The sequence below is a fragment of the Malaya genurostris genome, chromosome 2 (assembly GCF_030247185.1).
Source record: "Malaya genurostris strain Urasoe2022 chromosome 2, Malgen_1.1, whole genome shotgun sequence".
NCBI classification, from domain to species: Eukaryota; Metazoa; Arthropoda; class Insecta; order Diptera; family Culicidae; genus Malaya; species Malaya genurostris.
Genome location: NC_080571.1, coordinates 215,104,601 through 215,127,701, shown reverse-complemented (window position 1 = coordinate 215,127,701; position 23,101 = coordinate 215,104,601). Strand labels below are relative to the sequence as shown.

The 23,101-nt window shown below is 39.2% G+C and overlaps 2 protein-coding genes across 7 annotated transcripts in view; one reads left to right on the top strand and one right to left on the bottom strand.

The window, feature by feature from the left end:
• The first annotated feature begins 8,968 nt into the window (after positions 1-8,968).
• On the top strand, positions 8,969-10,894 carry LOC131427515 (coagulation factor VII-like). Its single transcript, XM_058590777.1, has 5 exons — positions 8,969-9,640; positions 9,699-9,986; positions 10,054-10,221; positions 10,321-10,468; positions 10,540-10,894. Exons 1-5 carry the CDS (start codon positions 8,977-8,979, stop codon positions 10,811-10,813), a joined length of 1,542 nt encoding a protein of 513 aa, XP_058446760.1. The 5' UTR covers positions 8,969-8,976; the 3' UTR covers positions 10,814-10,894.
• A 7,339-nt stretch (positions 10,895-18,233) lies between these two features.
• The window catches only part of LOC131427512 (neprilysin-3), a 28,851-nt gene continuing 23,983 nt past the window's right edge, over positions 18,234-23,101 (bottom strand). For all 6 annotated transcript variants that reach the window (XM_058590765.1, XM_058590769.1, XM_058590770.1 and 3 more), the window contains exons 3-5: positions 20,681-21,195; positions 20,191-20,609; positions 18,234-20,128 (exon numbers count right to left, since the gene is read on the bottom strand). In XM_058590765.1, the coding sequence (XP_058446748.1) occupies positions 18,973-20,128; positions 20,191-20,609; positions 20,681-21,195 (2,090 nt within the window). In that variant the 3' untranslated portion in view covers positions 18,234-18,972. The remainder of the gene's footprint in view (positions 20,129-20,190; positions 20,610-20,680; positions 21,196-23,101) is intronic.

The following is a 23,101-nucleotide window of genomic DNA, read 5'->3' as shown; positions in this document are numbered from 1 at the left end:
AAGATTTCTAGCTTCGATAATGTAATGATTCAAATTATCAATTGCTGTGTCGATGTCCGCAGAATTTTCTAAAGTAGTTTCATGATCCACATGATTTTCAATGTGAGATCTGTAATCCAACCAATTAACTCTATGATAGTTGAATATAGAACTAATAGGATTAATTATAGCTTCGTTGGAAAGTCTGAATGTTACAGAAAGATGATCTGAGTCAAAGTCAGCATGTGTAATCGGTTCACTACAAATGTGACTTTGATCTGTTAGAACCAGATCAATTGTAGACGGGTTTTTCACGAAGAAACAAGTCGGATTACTGGGATAAAGAACTGTGAAGTAACCAGCTGAGAGTTGATTATGAAGTATTTTACCATTACTGTTATTTTGCCTACAATTCCACTGGACATGTTTGCATTTAAATCCCCTATTACGAAAAATTTCGGTCGATATCATGTGAGTTTTTGCAAATCGCCTTTAAAGAAATTTAATTGTTCGCCGGTGCATTGGAATAGCAAATATGCTCCAGCGATGAAATAAATTCCATTAATGGTTTCAACTTCGATTCCCAAGTTCTCAATAACTTTAGTATTGAAAGAAGGTAAAATTCGATGTTTAATTTGCCGTTGGACAAAAATGGCAACTCCACCACCCATTCCAGTAAACCTGTCAAATCGATGAACCACATAATGTGGATTACTTTTCAATTTGACATTTGGATAAAGAAAAGTGTCTATCACTATGGCAATATGGATTTTGTGAACTTTGAGAAAAATATAAAATTCATCTTCACTCGATTTCAAAGATCGAGCATTCCTATTTAAAATATTCAAATAATTTTTTAACATCACTGTTAAATTTTAAATTCATTAAAATATTATTTGCAAATTGCCATTCGATTTGAAATGCTTCAAAAAGTGATGAAGTCGAATTCATTCGGATGATCATTTGAAAAAGTTGATCTTATAGGTAAATCATTTTATTTTCAGTTATATCGCCTAAATCGACTTCATTTAAAGAAGCGAATGGCATTGAAGGAATATTTGTAGGTAGACTGCCATTAGAAGAAGATGATTTGGCCGGTCTACCTATTAATAAATTGTTTTCGTTAGAAGATGAACTGCAAGGCGGTCCTGTGTTTGGATTATTTACATTAGAAGAAATAGGTGGTAGATTTCTACCTAATATACCAGCATAACTGACATTAGAAGAAGTTGATGACGAGGTCGATCTACCTGTCAATAAATTGTTTTCGTTAGAAGACGAATTGGCAGGCGTACCTGTTTTTTGTTTTAAATTCGAAGAAATAGGTGCCATAGAAGAATTAGTTGTGGCATTTGTAACGGTTTTTTGATTTTCAGGTATGTTCTGTAAATTTAAGGTCGTTGATTTGACTTGTTGTCTAAGCGAACGAGCGTTTAAATTTTTTTCCCTGACAGGACATTTCAAATAATTGGATTTATGATTTCCATTGCAATTTGAACATGAAAATTTATCAGTGGTTTCATTCATTGGACAAACGTCTTTCGAATGCGATTTACCACAATTCAAACACCGTATATCCATATGACAATTTTTGGTTCCATGACCAAAGCCTTGGCAACGACGACATTGCGTTAAGTTTGCAATACGATTATGCCGTTTATAATGTTCCCAATGAATTTTAATGTGGGAAATGAAACGCACTTTTTCTAAAGTTTTCAAATTGTTTACATCACTTCGATTGAAGTGTATTAGGTAAAGTTCATGGGAAATTCCAGAGCGTGGTTTAGAAGTACCATTCGCTCTTTTTTTCATAATTATTACTTGGGAAGGGGCAAAACCAAGCAATTCTTTAAGTTCAGTTTTAATTTCATCAATACTTTGATCATTTGATAAGCCTTTCAAGACAGCCTTGAAGGGTTTGTCTGATTTTATACCATATGAATAAAATTTATGAAGTTTCTCGGACAAATATCGAATAAGACGTTGGTAATCTTCCAATCCATCAACCAAGACTCGACATTCTCCTCTTCGTCCGATTTGAAATGAGACTTTTACTTCCGGGAGAAAAGTAGAAAGCTCAGTACGGAATGCTTTGAAGTCGGAAATGATCACCGTCACTGGTGGCATAGATTATTCTTTCTTCCCAGAACGATAAGCGTCATTTTTGGGAATTTTTGAAGAATTTTCTTCTATGACGCTACAATCGGATTCAGGAAGAATCTCGTAAATATTATTAGACGGCATAGGATCAACGGAAGGGAAATCCGTCCGTTGTCTTTTATTTTTACATTCAGATTCTATAAGATCGTGAATGTTATTAGAAAAATGTTGAATAACGGATTGTGATTTATTCTGTATTGAATTATTTTTAGCCTTAGGTTTGTTACCTTTCCGGTTGGACGCAGGCATTTTTTAAATGAATGGAATTTTGAATTTTGAAGTTTGAATAATAGTTCTTTGAATAGCTAGCCTTAAAAAAGGCTGATTAATTTCTTAGTCACTCTAATATCACTCTTTGTATCACTTAGTCACTCTAATATCACTCTTTGTATAGCCTTGAGAAAGGCTGTCTTTAAAAAGACTGTTAGTGATTCAGGTAGCCTTGAAAAAGACTGAAGCCTTGAATTAATGAAACTCTAGGTAGCCAGAAAAAATTTCCAGGAGCCAAGAGCTATATGCGTGCGGTACGAACGACTGTTCAACACCAACTTTGATGTTTAAATAAATATTTCATTCATATACAAAGGGTTTTTTATTATTATGAGCAAGAAATATGAAGTTTTATTCGGAACTATTTTTCAAATCGCTTTTTACATAGTTGATAATTATCATGTATAAAAATCGTTTTATCAACTCAAAAAATAAGTATATCTTTTTCGTACGTATGTAATTAACATAAAATCGATTAGGCGCTCAAATTCATTCAGATATCAAAAATAATATCGAATTAACAAATTCAAATTTTAATTACTTCTCATTTGTAACGATTTCTTATAAAAACGGGTAAATTCATTTGAAAAGTCACTTTTTGACAGTTGAGGTAAACAGTCTGGTTGTTTGAATATCGAGCTCTCTTTTTAATCAGTGTTTTTTGCATGTTTATATCCATTCCATCACAACTTACGTTTTCATCAAAACCGCCGATCTACGTATCATCAATTTCATCTGGAGTACACTTGTTTCAAGCCATCGAACCAGCAATTTCAGAGAGATTTTAGAACTGAATATCCATCCTTAACCTAACAATGGATTCCGCTTCAGCTTGTTGTGCTTGCGCCTGCGAAGTATCAAAAGCAGAAGAAATTGTGTGCAGTGGATTTTGTAGATCGTCTTTCCATCTTAAGTGTGTGAAACAATCAAATGCGATTCGTGATTCAATCGTCAAATGCTCCAATCTTTTCTGGATGTGCAACGCTTGCACTAAGATGATGGCAAATGCTACTTTCCGTCATACAGTTTCGTCAACAAACAATGCCATAGCCGCCATGAGTGTAGAACACAACAAAGCACTTTTGGAGTTAAAGGACGAGATGGAACAAAACAGTTTGAAAATAAATCAAATTCTGCAGCAAATTCCAACCATCCTTCAGCAAACCGGACAAAAAGGTATGTCTAGTGATAATCCCCGGAAACGCCCCCGGACAGACATTGATTTCGATCAGTCAGCTTCGGATACATCAGTAGGCACTAAAGATGCTGATCCAAATTTAACGATACCTTTGGCAGTACGCAAGCCTAATGATGACTTGTTTTGGCTGTACTTGTCCGGTTTCGATCCTAAAGCCACTGAGGAGGATATACGCAAATTAGTACAACGAAACCTGGACACTAATGAGACTATCGAAGTGCACAAGTTAGTTCCCAAAGGCAAAAATCTTGACGAACTTTCCTTTGTGTCATTCAAAGTCGGAGTTGGTATGCAGTTTAAATCTCTTTCGTTACTAACATCAACCTGGCAGAAGGGAATTACTTTCCGGGAATTCGAGTTTAAAGCACGATCAACTTTTCACTTTCAACCCGCTAAGTAATAGTGATTCAACGGCAGACTCGCGATCCAGTCCGCTTAGATGCGCTAACTTAACTTCATATTCTCCATTGATACATGATAGCACTGTTTTAAACAACTCAAGTAACCCTTCGAATGGATCTGTATCAATATATTATCAAAACGTACGTGGTCTGCGCACCAAAACAAATGAACTTTTTTCGTCTCTTTCTGCTTCCGACTACGATGTCATTGTTCTTACAGAAACCTGGCTAAACGAGAATATACTTGATGCAGAACTCACTGACCAGTATATCATTTACCGATGTGATCGCAACAATTTTACAAGCCGGTATCTTCGAGGTGGCGGTGTTCTGATTGCAATTAAGAAAGGCAATCAGAGCAGTATCATGACTGTCCAAGGAGCGAATTGTCTTGAGCAGATAGCGGTTCGTATTACGTGCGGAGGGATTTCGTTTGTTATTTGTGCTGTTTATTTACCACCGAACTCCGAACCCTCTTTATTGCCCCGTTTACACTTCTGCTGGCTGCCAGCATGCTGGTGTCAGTGTACTGCCCTCTTAGGAAAAAACGTTCAACTGTGGTCCAATGATCCAAAGTATTAGACCAACGAAGGACCACCGTTGAACGTTTTTTTCCTAAGAGGGCAGTACACTGACACCAGCATGCTGGCAGCCAGCAGAAGTGTAAACGGGGCATATATGAGCAACATGCAGCCTGTGTGAATGAGCTCTCTAATAAACTGACTGACCGTGATAGAATTGTAGTAGTAGGTGATTATAATTTACCAATGTTGCGTTGGAGTTTTGACGAGGAAGTTGGAAGTTTTCTTCCTAATAACGCATCTTCAGAACAAGAATTGTTATTAGTTGAATCCATGATCGCTACAGGATTGCAACAAATTAACAATTTGACGAATTTAAACGGAAAACTTTTAGATTTGGCATTTGTTAGTTGCTCCACTGACTGTGAAATTTTTGAACCGCCCTTACCTTTGATGAAACTGGATCAGCACCACTACCCTTTTGTTCTCACAATTCAAGCTTCATACACTTTATTGACGAATGACAATGCAGACTTTTATTATGACTTCAATCAGTGCGATTATCAACTACTGAATGCGGAAATCTCTCGTGTAAATTGGATGGATATACTCAGACAGGGCGCTTTGGATGATGCAGTAGACTTGTTTTATCGTGAATTAGATTTTATTTTTCAAAATCTCGTGCCGCGTAGGAGACGCGTGTGCAACTCGAACAACAAGCGGCCTTGGTGGAATGATGAGCTGCGCAACCTTCGAAATCGGTTAAGAAAGGCTCGTAGAAGATTTTTTCGGACAAAAAGTGAAGGAGATAAACTGTTGGTGCGTGAATTAGAGCATCAGTTTGAATCATTGAACGTATCGTGTTTTCGACTCTACGTTTCTCGACTGGAGAACAGTTTTAAGGAGGACCCGAAACAGTTCTGGTCTTATCTGCGAAGTAAAAAGTCTTCCCGAGGATTTCCAGAAAGCATCTACTATCGAAACCAATCTTCAACAACATCTATTGACTCAGCCAATCTATTCTCGTCTTTCTTTCAAAGCGTGTTAAGTAACAACTCACCACCTTTGTCAGAATCTTACTTGAATAGTCTACCGTTGTATAATGTGAATCTACCCGCTGCTGTTTTCACCCAAGACGAGGTGCATAATAATCTACGATTAGTTGATGGATCAAAGGGACCGGGCTCGGACGGCCTTCCGCCATCTTTTGTAAAGCAATGCTCATCTGCTTTGGCCTTGCCGGCATCTCTTATTTTTAATCGTTCTCTCGCTGAAGGCTATTTTCCTGCGAAATGGAAAGAAGCTGTAATAGTACCAGTTCACAAATCCGGAAACATACATGACGTCACGAACTACAGAGGCATTTCTATCCTTAGTTGCCTTCCAAAAGTTTTCGAGCGTATGCTGTTGGATATTATTTACCCGTCAGTAAAGCACATCCTCACAACCGATCAGCACGGCTTTGTCAAAAAACGATCAACTACTACGAATCTAATGAGCTACGTTTCTACTCTGATTGACAAGCTTGAAAAACGACAACAAGTTGATGCGGTGTATTTTGATTTTTCTAAAGCTTTCGATTGTGTTCCTCATGTACTCGCTGTTGAAAAATTGAGACGAAATGGATTCCCTGACTGGATAACAAACTGGATTCTTTCGTATCTTACAGATCGTAGTGCTTCAGTTCGAGTCGGAACTGTACATTCTGATCCTTTCGATATTACATCAGGTGTTCCACAAGGGAGTCATCTCGGACCACTTCTGTTTGTGCTGTTTGTGAATGATCTTTGCAATGAACTGTCGTCGTTTAAAGTAATGTATGCCGATGATTTAAAAATTTACCGAATCATCACAAGCCTTGTAGATTGTTGTGCGCTACAAATGGACATTGAATGTGTCATAGATTGGTGTAATAGAAACGGCATGAGTGTTAATGTTAATAAATGTAATACCATAACATTTTCACGAGTTCAGTCTCCAATTTTATTTGAATACTCAATGATGGCGAATCCAGTCAAAAGAGTTTCTTCGGTAAAAGATTTAGGCGTAGTTCTCGACCGTAAGTTACGCTTCACCGAACAGCTTTCGATGGTTATTGCTAAAGCTTTTGCCGTCCTGGGACTTATCAAACGCAACACTAAAGACTTTAACGACGTTTATTGTCTCAAGGCTGTTTACATTGCTCTAGTGCGCAGTATTCTAGAATACGGAGTTGTAATCTGGGCTCCATACCACAACGTTCACATCGACCGGATCGAACGAGTGCAGAAATGTTTTGTCCGATTCGCGCTTCGAAGACTTCCTTGGCTTAATCGGCTTCAGCTACCACGTTACGAAGATCGCTGTGTTCTCATCAACTTACCCACGCTGCAAAACCGGCGGATATTTCATCAACGACTTTTCGTTTTTGATTTGCTTAATAATAACATCGACTGCCCCACACTTCTGGCAAGGATTCATATCAATGTTCCGGGAAGATCTTTGCGAAGAATGGACTTCATACGACGATCAGCTCATCGCACACAGTATGGACAAAATAATCCAATGGATGTTTGCTGTAATCAATTCAATAGAGTTTATCATCTGTTTGATTTTACTATGAACAAAGACACATTTAAATCGAAAATATTGTTAAGTTAATGTTTTTAGACTAGATAGATAATAATAAGTCTGTGCGATAGTTTTTACTCTAATCGAAGACAAATAAATTTGAAAAATAAAAGTCATAGTAGAAGTAGAAGAAAATGTTTTTACTTTGAGTTGGTAACGTTGATCTTAATCTATTGTGCGAAAACTAACGTTTATTTGGATCATGAAATTTTGTTCAATACCATTTTTCAAATGCCCGGAAATAACAAATAAAGTATCCAAAATAAATGGTACTCGATCACTAAACATTCTAGTACCTGAGAAATCAACACTTCACTGGTTTCTAAAAAAAATGTTAATCGGAAAAAACCTAACATTATTTATTTTTTTCGGAAGAACCCTCCTTCTTTGGTTCCATTTTTCATTTTCAGATGTCGCCACCGATAATGTGCCAATAGCTCTAAACCTTTTAAATAAAGACAGAAAATAGGCTTTGAATCAAATGACATCGGTAGTACTGATTTTCAGTATAAGTAGGAGGAAAGTAACTGTACTGTAATTTTCAATGAATTGTCATGAAAACTGTAAACAATTTTCCACATTGATAAAATCATTTTTTCGGCTGATGTAATATTATCGGCGGCACGATTAAAATGTGGTAACCGGCGCGCGATCATCTTTTTCTTAAATTGGCGGCGTGTCGAAATTATCGGCGGCGGCGGCGTGGCGCGGCGGCGCACAGCTCTAATTATCACTAGTCTTGTGGGTTGTTGTACTCCATAAATGGACATTTAGAAGGTCTTAAACATGTGTGACTGAAATGGCATGACAGTGAGCGTAAAGAAATAGTATGTAGTAACTTGATCTAGGGCACAGTCATTGATTTTATTTAAATACTTAATAATGATTCTTACCATTGCATTGCACTAAAACATAGTATAGGAGTTACAATTTGGGCTCACGTTCACATCGGCCTTGGCTAAATCGTCTTAAATTGCCACGATACGAGAATCGTAACCTATCGACTCTGCAAAAAAGACGAGTACTTCTTCAACTCTAATAGAAGTCAATGAAGAAATATAAACGTGAGATTTTGAGCACTCAAAATCATGTATTTTTGAAATTTTGAATCCATTCTATCATTTGTGAAAATCGGCCCAGTCGTCTCAGGTAAATCTAAATGTGCGTTTTGTTTTGTAATTTTGACCGCTACTTTCGGAACTGAAAATCGAAAACCGGTAAAACCAAATTGTTATAAAAACTAACTAATAAGACGTGAAAATTGATACGGGATTGATTCAAGTGGAGAAAAATTTTCTGTTTTTGTTGCATCGTTACTTCTAATGACGATTTAAAATTATAGATACTTTGGGACTATAAGTAGGATATCGATGAAATTAAATGTCATACGATCTATCATTTGAATATAAGTTCGTGAAATAGGCCAAGCAATATCAGAGAAATCGGTGTGAGTCTGTTCCGACGCTCTTGGCCGCTTCGTTTTTCGGTGCTCTTGGAACTGCTAAAGTCAATTGGCTCCTCCCGAAGCAAAATCCTAGGTTCGGGCCTGCTGTGGAGAGTCGTTCACCGGGGGATGATTACGGAAGCTACCAATGTTCTAACAAAAAACGAATTTGCTCTAAAACTCCACAATTTCGCTAGTGTGATTCAGAATCGACCATATTTGTGAATTGTATTCCCGCGAATAAGAAGGTATTCCCGATACTATCAACAGTTCAACACAGTGGTGTTATCAGTAATGTTATGTTGTGAAATGCGTGTTTTGTTTTGTTCTGCTCATGACGCGATCATGTATCCCCGCTTCAAGTTCAGTACAACTGCAACCATGACATTTGCGATGCGCTTACTTCTATTGCTCGTTATGTTACAGAGCGCGTTTGTAACTAGTCTGGTGACAGATGGCCATCGCTGCGGACAACGCCCAGTCAACGCGATTGCAGTGATCACAGCAGGTCAAACGACTCGATCCGGAGAGTTTCCCTGGCATGCTGCAATCTACCTTGTGGAACGACTCAGAAGTTCGTACATATGTGGAGGATTTCTGATCAGTGACCGTATCACGATTACGGCAGCACACTGCGTTACAAATCACAATGGATTTGAACTGTCTCCGTCTGGACTGTCGGTGCGTCTGGGGATGTTCGAGCTACTTACGTTGAGTAAAACTACGCAAGAACATCGAGTGGAAAAGATCCACCGGCACGGCAACTACTCGGCCAGTTCCCATCGGCATGACATTGCGGTGCTACTTTTGCATACAGTAGCTGAGTTCAATGAGCATGTTCAACCGATTTGTCTTTGGAATAACAAGGAACACGGTGAAGGTGAAGCACTTGTAGGAGCTGTTGCCGGATGGGGTTTAACGGAAAACGACACGCTGGCAAGCACTCTGAAAGCGACGAAAATACCCATGGTTAGTTTCCTGGAATGTCTGGATAGTGACAGAAATTTATTCTCGCATGTTCTCTTCGATGGAATGTTCTGTGCTGGTTTGAGAAACGGTAAAGTTTATTTGTGTTACAATCAATGAAATATAACCAGTTAGGAAAATACTGCCAGGGACGAATGTCTGCAACGGAGATAGTGGGGGCGCTTTCGCAGTGCTGGTGAACGAGACGTGGTTTGCACGAGGCGTCGTTTCCTTCACTGGGCTGAGAGAAAACACTGCTTCATTATGTAATCCCCGTAGTTTTGCTGGGTTTGTCAGCATTCCTCGGTATGTGGAATGGATAGAAAAAGTTACAGATTTGAATCGATTCATCGTTGAACCTACGAATCCACTGGAACATATAATTCCAAGCAGCACCGAAACGCCGGCAGAGACATTCCAAAGCATTAGCGAGAAAAGTATTAAGATAAATCATACTCCTTCTTTTATTCGCTGGCATCAATGACTGTTCCATTTTCCTTACAGAATGTGCAGAACATAAAAACGGCTTCCAGGATTTGTCCCACTTTGCGTATGTTGCGAGGGGCGCTCCATTCATGCGTGTGATTGATTGTTTCGCTATATTGATAAGTGAACGCTTTCTAATCTCAACGGCAGACTGTCGCTCACGGAATATTCTCGATAAAAGTTCAGGTGGGTTCACTACTTGATATATGATTATTCGATGGAGGTAAAAAAACGAAGACATAATAAATTGAATACTTTACTCTACCGAATCGGACGCTGGGACAGACAGAGGAAATGAACAATTCGTTGTTGTCGAGAGCGAAGGTCAGGCACTTCCGTACGAGATAAAAGATTTCCATCAACATCCAGAGTTTTATCGCAGTACGACCGACGATAACAATCTTGCTATAATTGAGCTGAAGCAGAACGTATCGTAGGATGTCATTTTTAATCGTTCTCTATTAATCGATTTGGTTGAGAAATTAAATACTGCTTGCTTTGCAGGATACCCAGCGGTCAGTTCGTTTGTCTGTGGAGTGAGGAAATCTTCGATTGGGACAAATTACTATTATATTCGGCAACCGGCTCATCGAAACTTACAGGTGAACCAGAGTTCAAATGTTTTAATCAACTGCTAGCTCCATCAATTATGATACAAAGTCCGGCAAATGGAATGAATTATTTAGTGGGACTCGTTGTTGGTAGCACATGCACGAAAATTCGATTTATTAAAATACCAAAATTTATTCCGTGGATCGAGACCATTGTGTGGAAGTGAACAGATCCAGGGTTATTGAGATGCTATCTTGTTTCAACTTTATTGTTTGAACTCATAATGTTAATAAAATTAAAAGGATTTTTTTAGTGTTCTCCATAATATCCCTTTTCCCATACAGAGAAACACTCCAAAACTCAACTTTCAAACCGATAAGCGGTGTCATACACTTTCGCTTCTGCCCGTCGGTATCAACAGTTTCAGTGTATTTTTTTTCAAATAATTATTCGAAAGAGAAGGAATAAAATAATCGTTCTGACTTGAAGTAGGTTTGCTCACTATCTCTTGAAAAAAACCTGTTTCAATCCACCTAGTGTTGTAATGATACATTTCTCATGTAAATATAATATTGTGGTATTCTATTCAAAAATTTTATCATCGAGTTTTGAAAGAAACGAAGAGATTGTTTATGTATAACATACAGAACAAAACAGTGCTTTGATTGCGTAGGTCATCCTTAAGAAAACGAAGTGGGTTCACTATTATATGTACTTCCGGCACCGGAACCCGAGAACCGGTATAATCAAAGTCGGTTCGTACAGCCACCTGCTAACATAACATACAAACTCTACTAGTACGCACTCTTAATTACGATTTAAATGTTTGTTGCATCCGAAAATATGCAGTGATTTTTGGTAGGACCATAAGACCTTGCAATTGACCCTAAGATTGGGAATAACGGTTTAAAGTCCAGTTTATGACATTTTTTACGGTTTTAGTTTCGCCGGTTTAAGTGATGGTGTACAATGTTGAACACACTTTACCCTATAACTCCGGAACCGGAAGTCGGATCCGGATAAAATTCAGGAATTCCGTATGGGACCACGAGACCTTTCGTTTGAATTTAAGTTTGTCAAAATCGGTTCAGCCACCTCCGAGAAAACCTAGTGAGATTATTTGATTTGGGCCAATTTTCACTAGTGAGTTTTTCAAGTGATTGCATAACCATTCTATATGAGAAAGGCACCAAGTGTCATCAATTAGTTGGAAATGTAACTCTTGCTGTAACAATAAGAAATCAAAATTTTTCGATTGTGTGTTCATAAAACTTGCATCTTCTAGTGTAACCTTGAAATATACAGAAAAAGTAAAAAATCTTGAATTGGCAAGCCTCAGACAAAAGGTCAAAAATCTCTACCTTTTTTCAAAATTTTTTGAGTCATACATCATACATACATGTCAATTATTACGAACTTGTTTGGCTTTTTTTAGGTTTAACTAGAAGCCAACACCAAAGAAAATATTTGTTCCGAATACAAAGACAAAGACAATACAGTATTCTATTTTATGTAATTTGTGGTTAAGGCGGGAGCCATCCTTATAAATCGTTGGTTACCTATGATAATCAGCTGATAACGTGTCAGTTTTGTGAAAAACCTGTACACTAAGGCAAACCCTGCACGGGAACTGCGGAAAGGACATCTTCAACCAAAGTTAGGATTCGATCAGTGGCGCGACATGTGTCGACATGCTAAGCCCGTATTCGAGCGAGTTGCGCTGCGGTACACTCCGCGCGTGCGGGTCGTGATTGAAAAATTCACTGCTCCAAAAGTATTAATCTTTCCACTCTCAAACTTTGCGCGAAATTGAGTTAGACCCCTAAGGCTTCTTTTTTAAACTAAAAAAAAAAAATTAGGCCCAAGTTTGAAATTTGTTTTTTGTTTATTAACTTTTAACTTTATTCATTAAATAAATTATAGAGGTTGTTAAATGGAATCGCTTATTTGAAAGCTGAGAAAAAGACGCACATTTCATGTCTTGGACGAATTTTTGTATCTTTATTAGATTTTTCAGTACAGGTTGTTGAAAAAAGGCTCATTTTTGAAAACGTGATACTTCAAAAAATCATGTCTCGAGAATTCCACGTAACATTTTGATATAAAAACCCTTCTTAACCTTTAATGCCTTTCTCTTTCTTCAAAGCAGTCTCATAATTTTTTTATAATTTCACGAAATAAATTCTGACGCTAGTTTTGGTTCATTTTTGACACCAATTAATTCAGATTGATTCACAAAAGCATGCTTCAGTGTTTATGTCACACAGTCAGCATCATTTCTCCAAACTAGTGCTTGACATTTGCGCTTCCTATTTGTATGAGAAGAGTGATGCTAATCTAAAATAATACCTTTCTATTGAGAGAGGCAAAAACACTTCTTAGTCCACTTAGTGGAATTTTCATATATCTTGAAAAATCACCATAGGGGGTACATGAAATTTTCGAAATTTAAAAAAAAATTTTGATTCCAAAAGGCTTAGAATTGCATAAAACGTCGAGATTTAGTGTCATCTGAAAAAAAGTTTTTTGAAAAAATCAACATTTTGGGACAAATCAAGTCCCAGAAAGTTGATTTTTTCAAAAAAAAAATTTTTGTTAGATGTCACTAAATTTCGACGTTCCATGCAGTTTTAAGAGTTTCGGCATCAAAAAAATTTTTCGATTTTGCAAATTTCACTCCCCCCTATGGTGCTTTTTCAAGATCGAAAATTGTCAAACCTATACCACCGGGCAGCACCCCTTACGCATGTCCGATTTAGTTCAAATTTTGCATGAAGACATTTTTCGAGGTGCTTAAACTTTTGAGCACTAGCGCTTTACGAAATTAGAGGTGATCCCAAAATATTGACATACTTATATATAAGAGCGGTAAAAATCAACGTGTTTTGTCGGTTACGTCACTTATACCATCATATCTGCGGAACCAAACGTCACAGGCATTTGATCTTTGAACTTGATGAATGGCCCGACAGTAGATTTTAAACGAGCATAAGTTTGTTAAAATCGGTTCAGCCATCTCTGAGAAAATTGAGCGCGTTCAAATATCTTCGGAAATTGCACACACACACACACACACACACACACACACACAAAAATCCATACATCTGCAAGTAACTCCGTACAAGCGATCTGGCACCGCTTCCAAAGTGCCTTAGCCCAAACAACCGGAGTGCCAACCAGCACATTAGGATCGACGCCAGTAAGACCCTAATTATGGCAAACTGGCAGCCCATGGACGTGGACACGAGCAAGGAATACGTATATACTACATGACGCTACAGAGCTGACAGCCGTGCTATTCCACTACCCTAGTAAGAATGGGTGACACCTCTCTGAAACGGCGAGTGGGCTAATGGTTGCCCCCGTCCCGTTAAAACCTTGGCAGGCCTCCTAGTACGTTCCGAACCCGCCACCCTAGCCGGTGGAAGTAGGCTCAGTTGAACATTCCGGACTAGTGCCAATCCGGCTCTGAACACGGCTCCCCATAAAGGACCGTGTCAACCATAGTATGGCCTCACTGCTTGCAAAGATCACCATGGGATCACAACGGCAACTACTTATGACGGGCGACGATAGCGGCTTGGAGGGGGGACCCAACCAGATGGAGAAGAAGCAAAATAACAACACAACGGAGGTAGCAGATGATATGGATGCGAGCGCATTCCTAAGGAGCAGTAGGTTGACACGTTCGCCGGTAGAAACTTTCAGTACCACGGCAACGGATAGCAGCGTCACGCCACGAGGTGGGCAACATGGACTCTTTAGAGCAAAAGGGGTAACGAGCCAAATGTCCACACCTAGCGGCAGCACTAAAGGAGGGCCTTCGGTGCCTACACCAAGCAGCAGCACCACTCAAGAAGGCCTACAACTTGCGAGGCCCAAGGTGTCAATGATGGATGTGAACAGGAAGGTCATCGAGCTGCACGAATACGTAAAGGGCGCAGAAGAGAGCAGAGTCTGCTGAAAAGGCTTTGAAGCTGGCCTTGGAGCAGGTGGCGGCAGTGGAAGCGTCAATCGAAATGCAGGAGACCCCGAAAGGACACAGAAATAAGAGCTCGAACAAGCGGAGTCGAGAAACACCAGGCAAGGAAGAAGACCCGAAGAAGACAAAGAATGTTCAAGGTAGTGAGGAGTCGAGCGACGAGAGAACCAAGGGCTATTGGAACGTCGCCATAAATCGCAAGGAGAAGAAGAAAAATCAGTCCAAAAAGGAAGAAACGAAAGGGAATAATCGGATCGAAAAGGGAAGAATGCCGGTTCGTGATAAAAGGAGATCCAAAGAGAGCTGGCAAGAACGCCGTCTACCCCATCCGGAGAGACACATCGGAGACACCCTGCTGGTCAAGGCAAACGACCAACAGTCGTACGCAGCAATCCTCAAGAAAGTCCGAGAAGATCCGGAGCTGAAGGAACTGGGTGAGAACGTGGTGAGAACCAGGCGCACTCAGCAAGAAGATATGCTGTTTGAACTGAAGAAGGATCCAGCGATTAAAAGTTCTGCCTACCGAGAGCAGTTCGCCAAGTCATTGGGCGACCTCGTCGGGGATGGCAGGAACGTGAAGGCTTTGTGCCAGGAAGCAACGATCGAATGCCGATACCTGGACGAGATCACAACAGTAGAGGAGCTTGGTAGTGTACTGAAGACGCAATGCGAATTGGGAGAAGAGGTTCTAACGATCCGGCTGATGAAGGGGCACCAAGGCACACAAACAGCGATGATTCGACTATCGTTGCCTGCGGCCAGCAAATTGCTGAAGATAGGCAAAGTACGAGTTGGCTGTTCGGTGTGCCCGCTGAGAGTCGCCGCCCGAGTAGTAAGGAGTGACAGCAAACGGGTTTTGCGATGCTTCAAGTGCATGGGCTTCGGACACATGTCGGCCATCTGCAAAGGCCCAGACAGATCTGAACAATGCAGAAAATGCGGAGAGAAGGGACACATTGCGAAGGACTACTCGCAGGCGCCAAAGTGCACGCTCTGCACTACGGAAGAAGGAAACGCCCACTCGACGGGTGGATACAAGTGCCCTGCATATAAGAAGGCGATCGCAGGTCAACAGTAATGGAGATAATTCAGATAAACCTAAATCATTGCGACACCGCACAGCAACTGTTGAGGCAGTCAACAACAGAAGCAAGCTGGGATCGCTTGAAGAGTTTGAGCAATACGATAAGTGCATGAGCACGGATTAGAAGCGACCAAAAGTGCTTGAGCACAGCAATAGAAGAGTGCAGGAGCACATTGCCCCCCCCCCCCCCCCCCCCCTGAAGTAGTCGCATCAGTGGTACCAGGGCACAGTGGTTTGAATCGACAAAAACGTGAACTTAATTCTCTAGCCGTTAAACCGTTGATCCGATACACATAGTTCCTCTGGAGAACTCATTCACAAAAATATACCTCGTAATTTGATCACAATAAAAAATGTGCAAAGCCTACTACGATAAAAGTTCATTTCAACAACTTTTTTCCCTTAAGAGATAGAAAAACGATGTCTTCTACAAAGTTTTAGAACTTCTAACGAGAAAAAACTTTGCCGAAGAAGCTATAGGTCTAACGCAAAAAGTTTCGGATATATGAAGCATTTTCGTTTGAAACCATTTAAAATCAATTTTTTGTACATAACTTCTTTCGCAATTATTTTCAGTGTCTACTATGTTCGAGACAATTACTAAAAACATAAAATTACACGTTTTCGTTGAAGATTGTGTACGGTTTGGCCTTTTCCTTAAAAAGTTATTTAACATTTAAACTTTTATATGCACTAACTTTAACTACTAATAGGAAGCAGGGTCGCAGACCAAAAGGCACATACATATACTTTTTGGAAAGCTTAAATCAAGTAATATAAAGTTACGAAGTGTGTAGGGTGGCCTTTTTAAATTGTGTGAATCAGACAACAAAATATAGAGAGCTTTTTTGACCATTTTCTTAGGAAAACTTACATTAATAAAATTGTTTATTTTCATATCATGCGGTTTTTGGTGATATCAACCGATAAGTTACCTTTAGGCAACAACTTTTGCAAGAAATTGCAATTTGTATTATCAACCAACTCTTTAGTGTTCTTAAAAATAATATGCCGCGCTGCTCTCACCAACACCAACAGTGCATATTTGAAGCAAGAAATTTATTATATAGTTACTTCTTTGTGCTTCATTTGTCAATATACTGTAAAAGTAAAACTAAGCGTCAATTAAATAAACGGTCATATTCATTGAAATTAATGTATTCCAATTTAGTTTTACATCGAGAATGGTTTTGAATCGAATTTTTTATTCAACTGATGTCCATTTCATAGTACTACTTATTTAGAAATCGTGTGAACTTCATTATTTTTTTCAGTGTATGGCTTAATTCATTAGGACGTATTTCGTAGAACGACATGATTTTACAAAAAGGATTCAGCCTTTCAAGCAGGCTACACTTACACATTTCAATACATAGAAATTAATCGCAGAAGACTTGAATTCAATCGATGTTTTTGGGCGTACTGGTAATGGTGTAAGATATCACCCTTGAAATGAATTGGATTGGAATTAAGAGAACGGATAAGGAATATTCTATTAAAAGAATAAGTACAACTTTTCGAAATTTAATGAGAACGTTAACATGCTTCTTTAGTTTGATCAATTGCATACAAGAATGCATCATGAAATTATATTCAATCATAACACCATTGCACCAAAGCTACACTAACGACCGATTCCAATTTTTGAACATTTCCTACAAAGCACCTTTTAATAAACCAAAAATAATCGTTTTAGTAAATGTTTTTTCTAAGAAAATGGTCAAAAAGCTCTCTATATTTTGTTGTCTCATTCACACAATTCAAAAAGGCCACCCTACACACTTCGTAACTTTATATTACTTGATTTAAGCTTTCCAAAAAGTATATGTATTTGCCTTTTGGTGCCGACCCTGCTTCCTATTAGTAGTTAAAGTTAGTGCATATAAAAGTTTAAATGGTAAATAACTTATTAAGGAAAAGGCTAAACCGTACACAATCTTCAACGAAAATGTGTAATTTTATGTTTTTAGTAATTGTCTCGAACATAGTAGACACTGAAAATAATTGCGAAAGAAGTTATGTACAAAAAATTGATTTTAAATGGTTTCAAACGAAAATGCTTCATATATCCGAAACTTTTTGCGTTAGACCTGTAGCTCCTTCGGCAAAGTTTTTTCTCGTTAGAAGTTCTAAAACTTTGTAGAAGACATCGTTTTTCTATCTCTTAAGGGAAAAAAGTTGTTGAAATGAACTTTTATCGTAGTAGGCTTTGCACATTTTTATTGTGATCAAATTACGAGGTATAATTTTGTGAATGAGTTCTCCAAAGGAACTATGTGTATCGGATCAACGGTTTAACGGCTAGAGAATTAAGTTCACGTTTTTGTCGATTCAAACCACTGTGCAGGGGGATCGAGGCATATATGTGTAGCAGAGTTTTTTCAATCGGTTTTCTCTGCTGAGGGAGGTTGGAAGGAAAAAACACACACACACAGACAGACATTTTACGATCTCGAATAATTTCGAGTTCTTAGCCGGAAAAAAGTTAGATGAAAAAATAATGTTTGGGTAGCTGATTTTGCGTGAAATGCCCTATATATAAGTTGTGATATGATATTTTTTTCGGATTCAAAAAAGACATTTGCCCAATATACAGATTTTTGAAATTTATTATTATTCAAGTCGTATTAAATTGTGCTTCCAACTTACAAGTTGTCAGTTTGTTATTCAAACATATAATCATATAGACCATTAGAACTAAATAAATTGCACTAATAGAATGTTTCCTGATTTTCACAAGGAACCGAATGTCTTTTCAGAAATACTTTAAAACACGATTTCATGGTACAGTAGTTAAATGTTACGTAGAAAATTTGATTCTCTGTTAATCGTGACCTTCGTTTGTTACACCCCTCTGTGTGTTTAATTTACTATTAATTTTCTACTAAATAGACGATCTGTGTCGAAATGCGCACTCCTCACGGCACGACACGTTTTGATTTGAATCACATTTATAGTAACTGTTCAAAATGTCAATACGCTTCCCTGGTAGCTTCAACTGTCACATGTAGGTAGGTCTCTCCTATCACTATTCCGGTAATATTTAGGGATTATGTTAAATTTCAGCAGGGGTAGGTAGCAGTCTACACTAGATATTCACATAGATTAATGTTTTTTTGGCATCGCAGATAGTTTTTTTTACATTAAAAAGAATATAAAACTAAAACCTAACAGAAGCAGCAAACGTAAATCTCTTTTGTACACATTGAGTTGTAAATAAAATATGTATATTAACAGGATTACATGCAACCATCGGAATTGATCCTTCTTCAATTTATACTAAGCAAGCAAAGAGTTGCCACGCTATCCTAACAGTCTTTTACCATACCTCACATTTGCGTTCTGGATTCATTCTCGAGCCCACTGGGCACTTGAACGTGTCCGCAAACTCCCTAAGATTTGACAGAGATCCAATCACTCGGTACATCGGTGGAGAGTGTGGATCTTTCTCGATCTGCAGGGTTGTCGTCTCGTCGGTTACCGCCGAACACCAAACTTGGGCAAATGATATGAAGAACAGCTGCCGGTGAGTCATATTCAGTCCCGGAAGTGGAAGAGTGTCCGTATCGGAGCTGCTGAATTTCTCACTTTTGATATACGCATGAAAGGCCGCCTTCAGGCCTCCATTATCGGCAATGTTCTCACCCATGGTTTGTTTGCCGTTCAGATTTTTACCGTTCACCTTGTAAACACTGTACTGCTTGTTGAAACACTCAGTTTGTTTCTTGAAGCGTTCGATGGTTTTATTATTCCACCATTGGTGCAGATTACCATGTTTGTCGTACTCGCGACCTTGGTCATCGAAGGCATGCGTAAGCTCGTGACCCATAACAACACCCATTGCTCCGTAGTTTAAACTTTTGGGATTTTTCATATCGAAAAATGGAAGCTGCAATATCCCAGCTGGGAATACTATTTGGTTCTTTGTTGGTGTATAGTAAGCATTAACTGTCGGCGGTGTCATCCCCCATCGAGTTTTGTTAACAGGTTGGTCAAGTTTTTCTAAATTTTTCTTCAAACTGTAAATATTGAAGTTAATATTGTTTTCAAAATACATCTTCGGATCGATATTCAAATCTTGGTATTTTTTATCTAACTCTTCTGCATTCAATATATAATCCGGAAAGCCGATCATATCCGAAATGGCATCAGCTTTTTCGTTAGCCAACTGCCTCGTTTCGTTGTCCATCCAAACTAGGCTATTTAGGTTATCCTTAAAGGCAGTACGGACTTCATTGATCATTTCCTCCGCCCGCGGTTTCGAATCACCGTGGAATACTTCACGAACAAACATAGCACCAATGGCAAAGCCTAGGACGTTCGTAGTATCGCTAACACAATACCTCCAGGGTTCTTCTCCTCCATCCGAACCGATCAAAGCCTTGCGGAGACCTTTGTATGCATCACGGAAAGCTTTCGACAAACATGCAGTTAGTGTGCGTACGGTTTGCCAAACGAGATAGTTGTTGAGGATGCTGTAAATGAAATCAAAAACTTTTACAATTACTTGAAATACATGAAATACTAGAGTGCATACGTTTTCTTCTCATCCGTTGAATTATATTCCTGAATTAAAGCGTTCAACTTTTGCAGATATTCCGGAGCATAAACAACGACCTTTTCCTTCTCGGTGATTTTTCTTTTGACCAACCGAAAAGCCTCTTCAAAGTGATCACGCCAATTAATAAACGGAGCCTTCTCTTGCAAGGTCGTCAGAGTCATCAAGTGGTACATCTCTTCCTCATCTCTACGCATGTCTTGAGGAGTAGTGATGTTGGCCAATCTAGTTTCAAACTCAACAATATCCGACATCTGACGACGTGCGTCTGCTTCATCAGCCCCTAATAAAACAGCCACCTTCGTCATGTAATCCAGGTAAGCCGTCAAGATCTTCGCATTGGCCGTTTTGTTCAGGTAGTTGTCTCGTGAAGGTAACGTGAGACCACCTTGGTCAATCTGTAAACAAAAAACAAAATGAAAACATACCAATCCCATTCTACGGAACAAACATCTCAACAGATCAGTACCTGAATGATGTGTTTACTGGAATTTCGATCATCTTCACCAACAGCCCACCCGAACAATCCTCCCATATTGTATTTGATTTGCAAAGTTTGAAGTGACCTTTGTAGAGACCATTTGCTCACATCGAACCCACTGGCATTGGCCGTCACATTCCAACCACCGATCGACTTGAGCAGTTTCAACAACGGTTCAGCACCCAGCTTTTCCATGGTTTCGTCCTCATCCAAGCAGGACTGGTAGTAGAGTTTCGCCTTCTTTTCGGCTTTCGACTTCAGTTCGGTCTCGGGTCGTTCGAGGGCATTCTTGACCACCAACTGATTCTGCTGCTCGAGTTTACCAAACGTTCCCCACATCGATTTGCCGTCCGGTATGGGATTATTCTTAATCCACTGATTACAGGAAAACGCGTAGAAGTCATCGCACGGGTTAACCGAACTGTCGATCGAGTGCAGTATCTCACTTGCTGCGAATATACAGTGCTTGTTCAAACATGGCCGCGAAGAGTCCGACGTACCGTCTGAGGAAAAGAAAAGAATGTGTGAGAAATTCGTTATTATACTCAGAATTCAAATCATTTTATTCGTGCCCATGGGAACTTTCAGATATCTGATAGGATCTAATAGGATTTAATACTATTTCCCTTTTTTGGACCCGAATCATATCAGCATTTTTCAGTTCGCTTTCTCATCTCATCCATGTCAGTCTATAAAACAAAACCGCTTACGTACGGGACGGAAGAAACCAAGTACAGTATTGTGTAGTGAACAATAGAATTACTTCGAAATAAGTTATCCAAACGAACAAAAGCAACCACCGCTACAAAAAAATACAATTATTCTTGACTTCAAGCAGTGAAAAATTCGACCTTCGATACGAGAACTTGAAGCTTTGCTTAAGGAGCAAATGCATCTTGACATTAAACGTGTGCATTTACTTCAATGCAATAAGACAAATAATGTTGTTTACATCCCGTTTCATAAACACTTTGATGCAATTCAATTCGCAAAAGACAATAATAATGTGCACTATGTGGAGCACGAAAACATTAAGTACAACATACCAGTATATATGGAAGATAGTGCTATAGAAGTGCGTGTGCATGATCTTCCCTCAAGCGTCATCGATCCTTATATTCGTAAAACTATGTCCCAATACGGAGAGAATCTCTCTATCGAAAAAGAAAAGTGCCAGAACTTTTTCGTCGGTATTCTAAATGGCGTACGCTTATTACGCATACACTTGAAGAAGCCTATACCTTCTTATGTGACTTTCGGTCAGGAAACAAAAAATCCCGTGCAAATCACTTGTTACCTATGACAATCAAATGGCCACATGTCAATATTGCCAAAAAGTTGTTCACTACGGTAAGCCATGGGATAAACTAGACAAGGAGACAACTGCACCAAAGGACAACGGTACTTCCTTCACACTAACCCCAAGCAAACACAGTACACCTGTGATCAGAGATGGCATTTCACCAGAGAGATACACGCTAGAGTCAGATTTTTGCCACACCGAGGATCCAGAAAACGAAGCACCGCACAAAGAGGAAAGCGCACTTCTTCTCAGTGTCGAATAGACAGCATTTGAGTGTGTGCTTGTGGTTAAAGCAGCTGGCGCGAGTGAAACACATTCTCTTCGCATGAATCGCTCACACGCGCTCTCGTCTAAATACACCCAAGTGACCACCGGCGCGTGATGGTGAGCGAACACTTCTGTGAACTTCAATTAATAGAGAGTAGATCTGGCCTTGCTATGAAAAATTTGCAAGGAAAACCGAAAATTTTACGATAAATTGTTTTATTTTGCTGATATTGCGTGTCCACGCTTCATCTACGAAAACCATACAGCAGAGGGCTCACCGGCGTGTACACCTCTGTGAAAGTATCTGCATCCACCTCAGAGAATTTATTAGCTAATGGTCTAGCACTTTGGTGCGATTCAGTGGAAGAGGTAAAAGGAAATAAACAAACGCACTCATGATGCGTGCACACTTACACAACAGTGGTGTATAAATGTGAAAGAGAAGAGCTCTCGTTGAAGTTGTCAGTGCGAGGGGAGAAATTTTGCTTGCTCTTCGTCACACAGAGGAGATAGACATCTCTGCCTGTGATAGCCACCAACAACAATGAAGCAACCCTTCAACAAACACCAACAAACAAACAACAACAATTACCCTCCAACCAACCAGCAATTGCAACCAATATACAACAAGGTGCATCTACAGCAACTAGCAACGAAAAGAAGACGGAAATCGACAACAATACCTTCGATGCGGCAATGGATGATGAGACGAGCCACGAACAAAGTGCCCCTTTTTAATAATTCGCTTCAGTCTGGAGTTTTTCCAGATACGTGGAAAAACTCTTTCCTTATACCAATTTTCAGAAATGGGAAAAAGCAGACATATGCAACTATCGCAG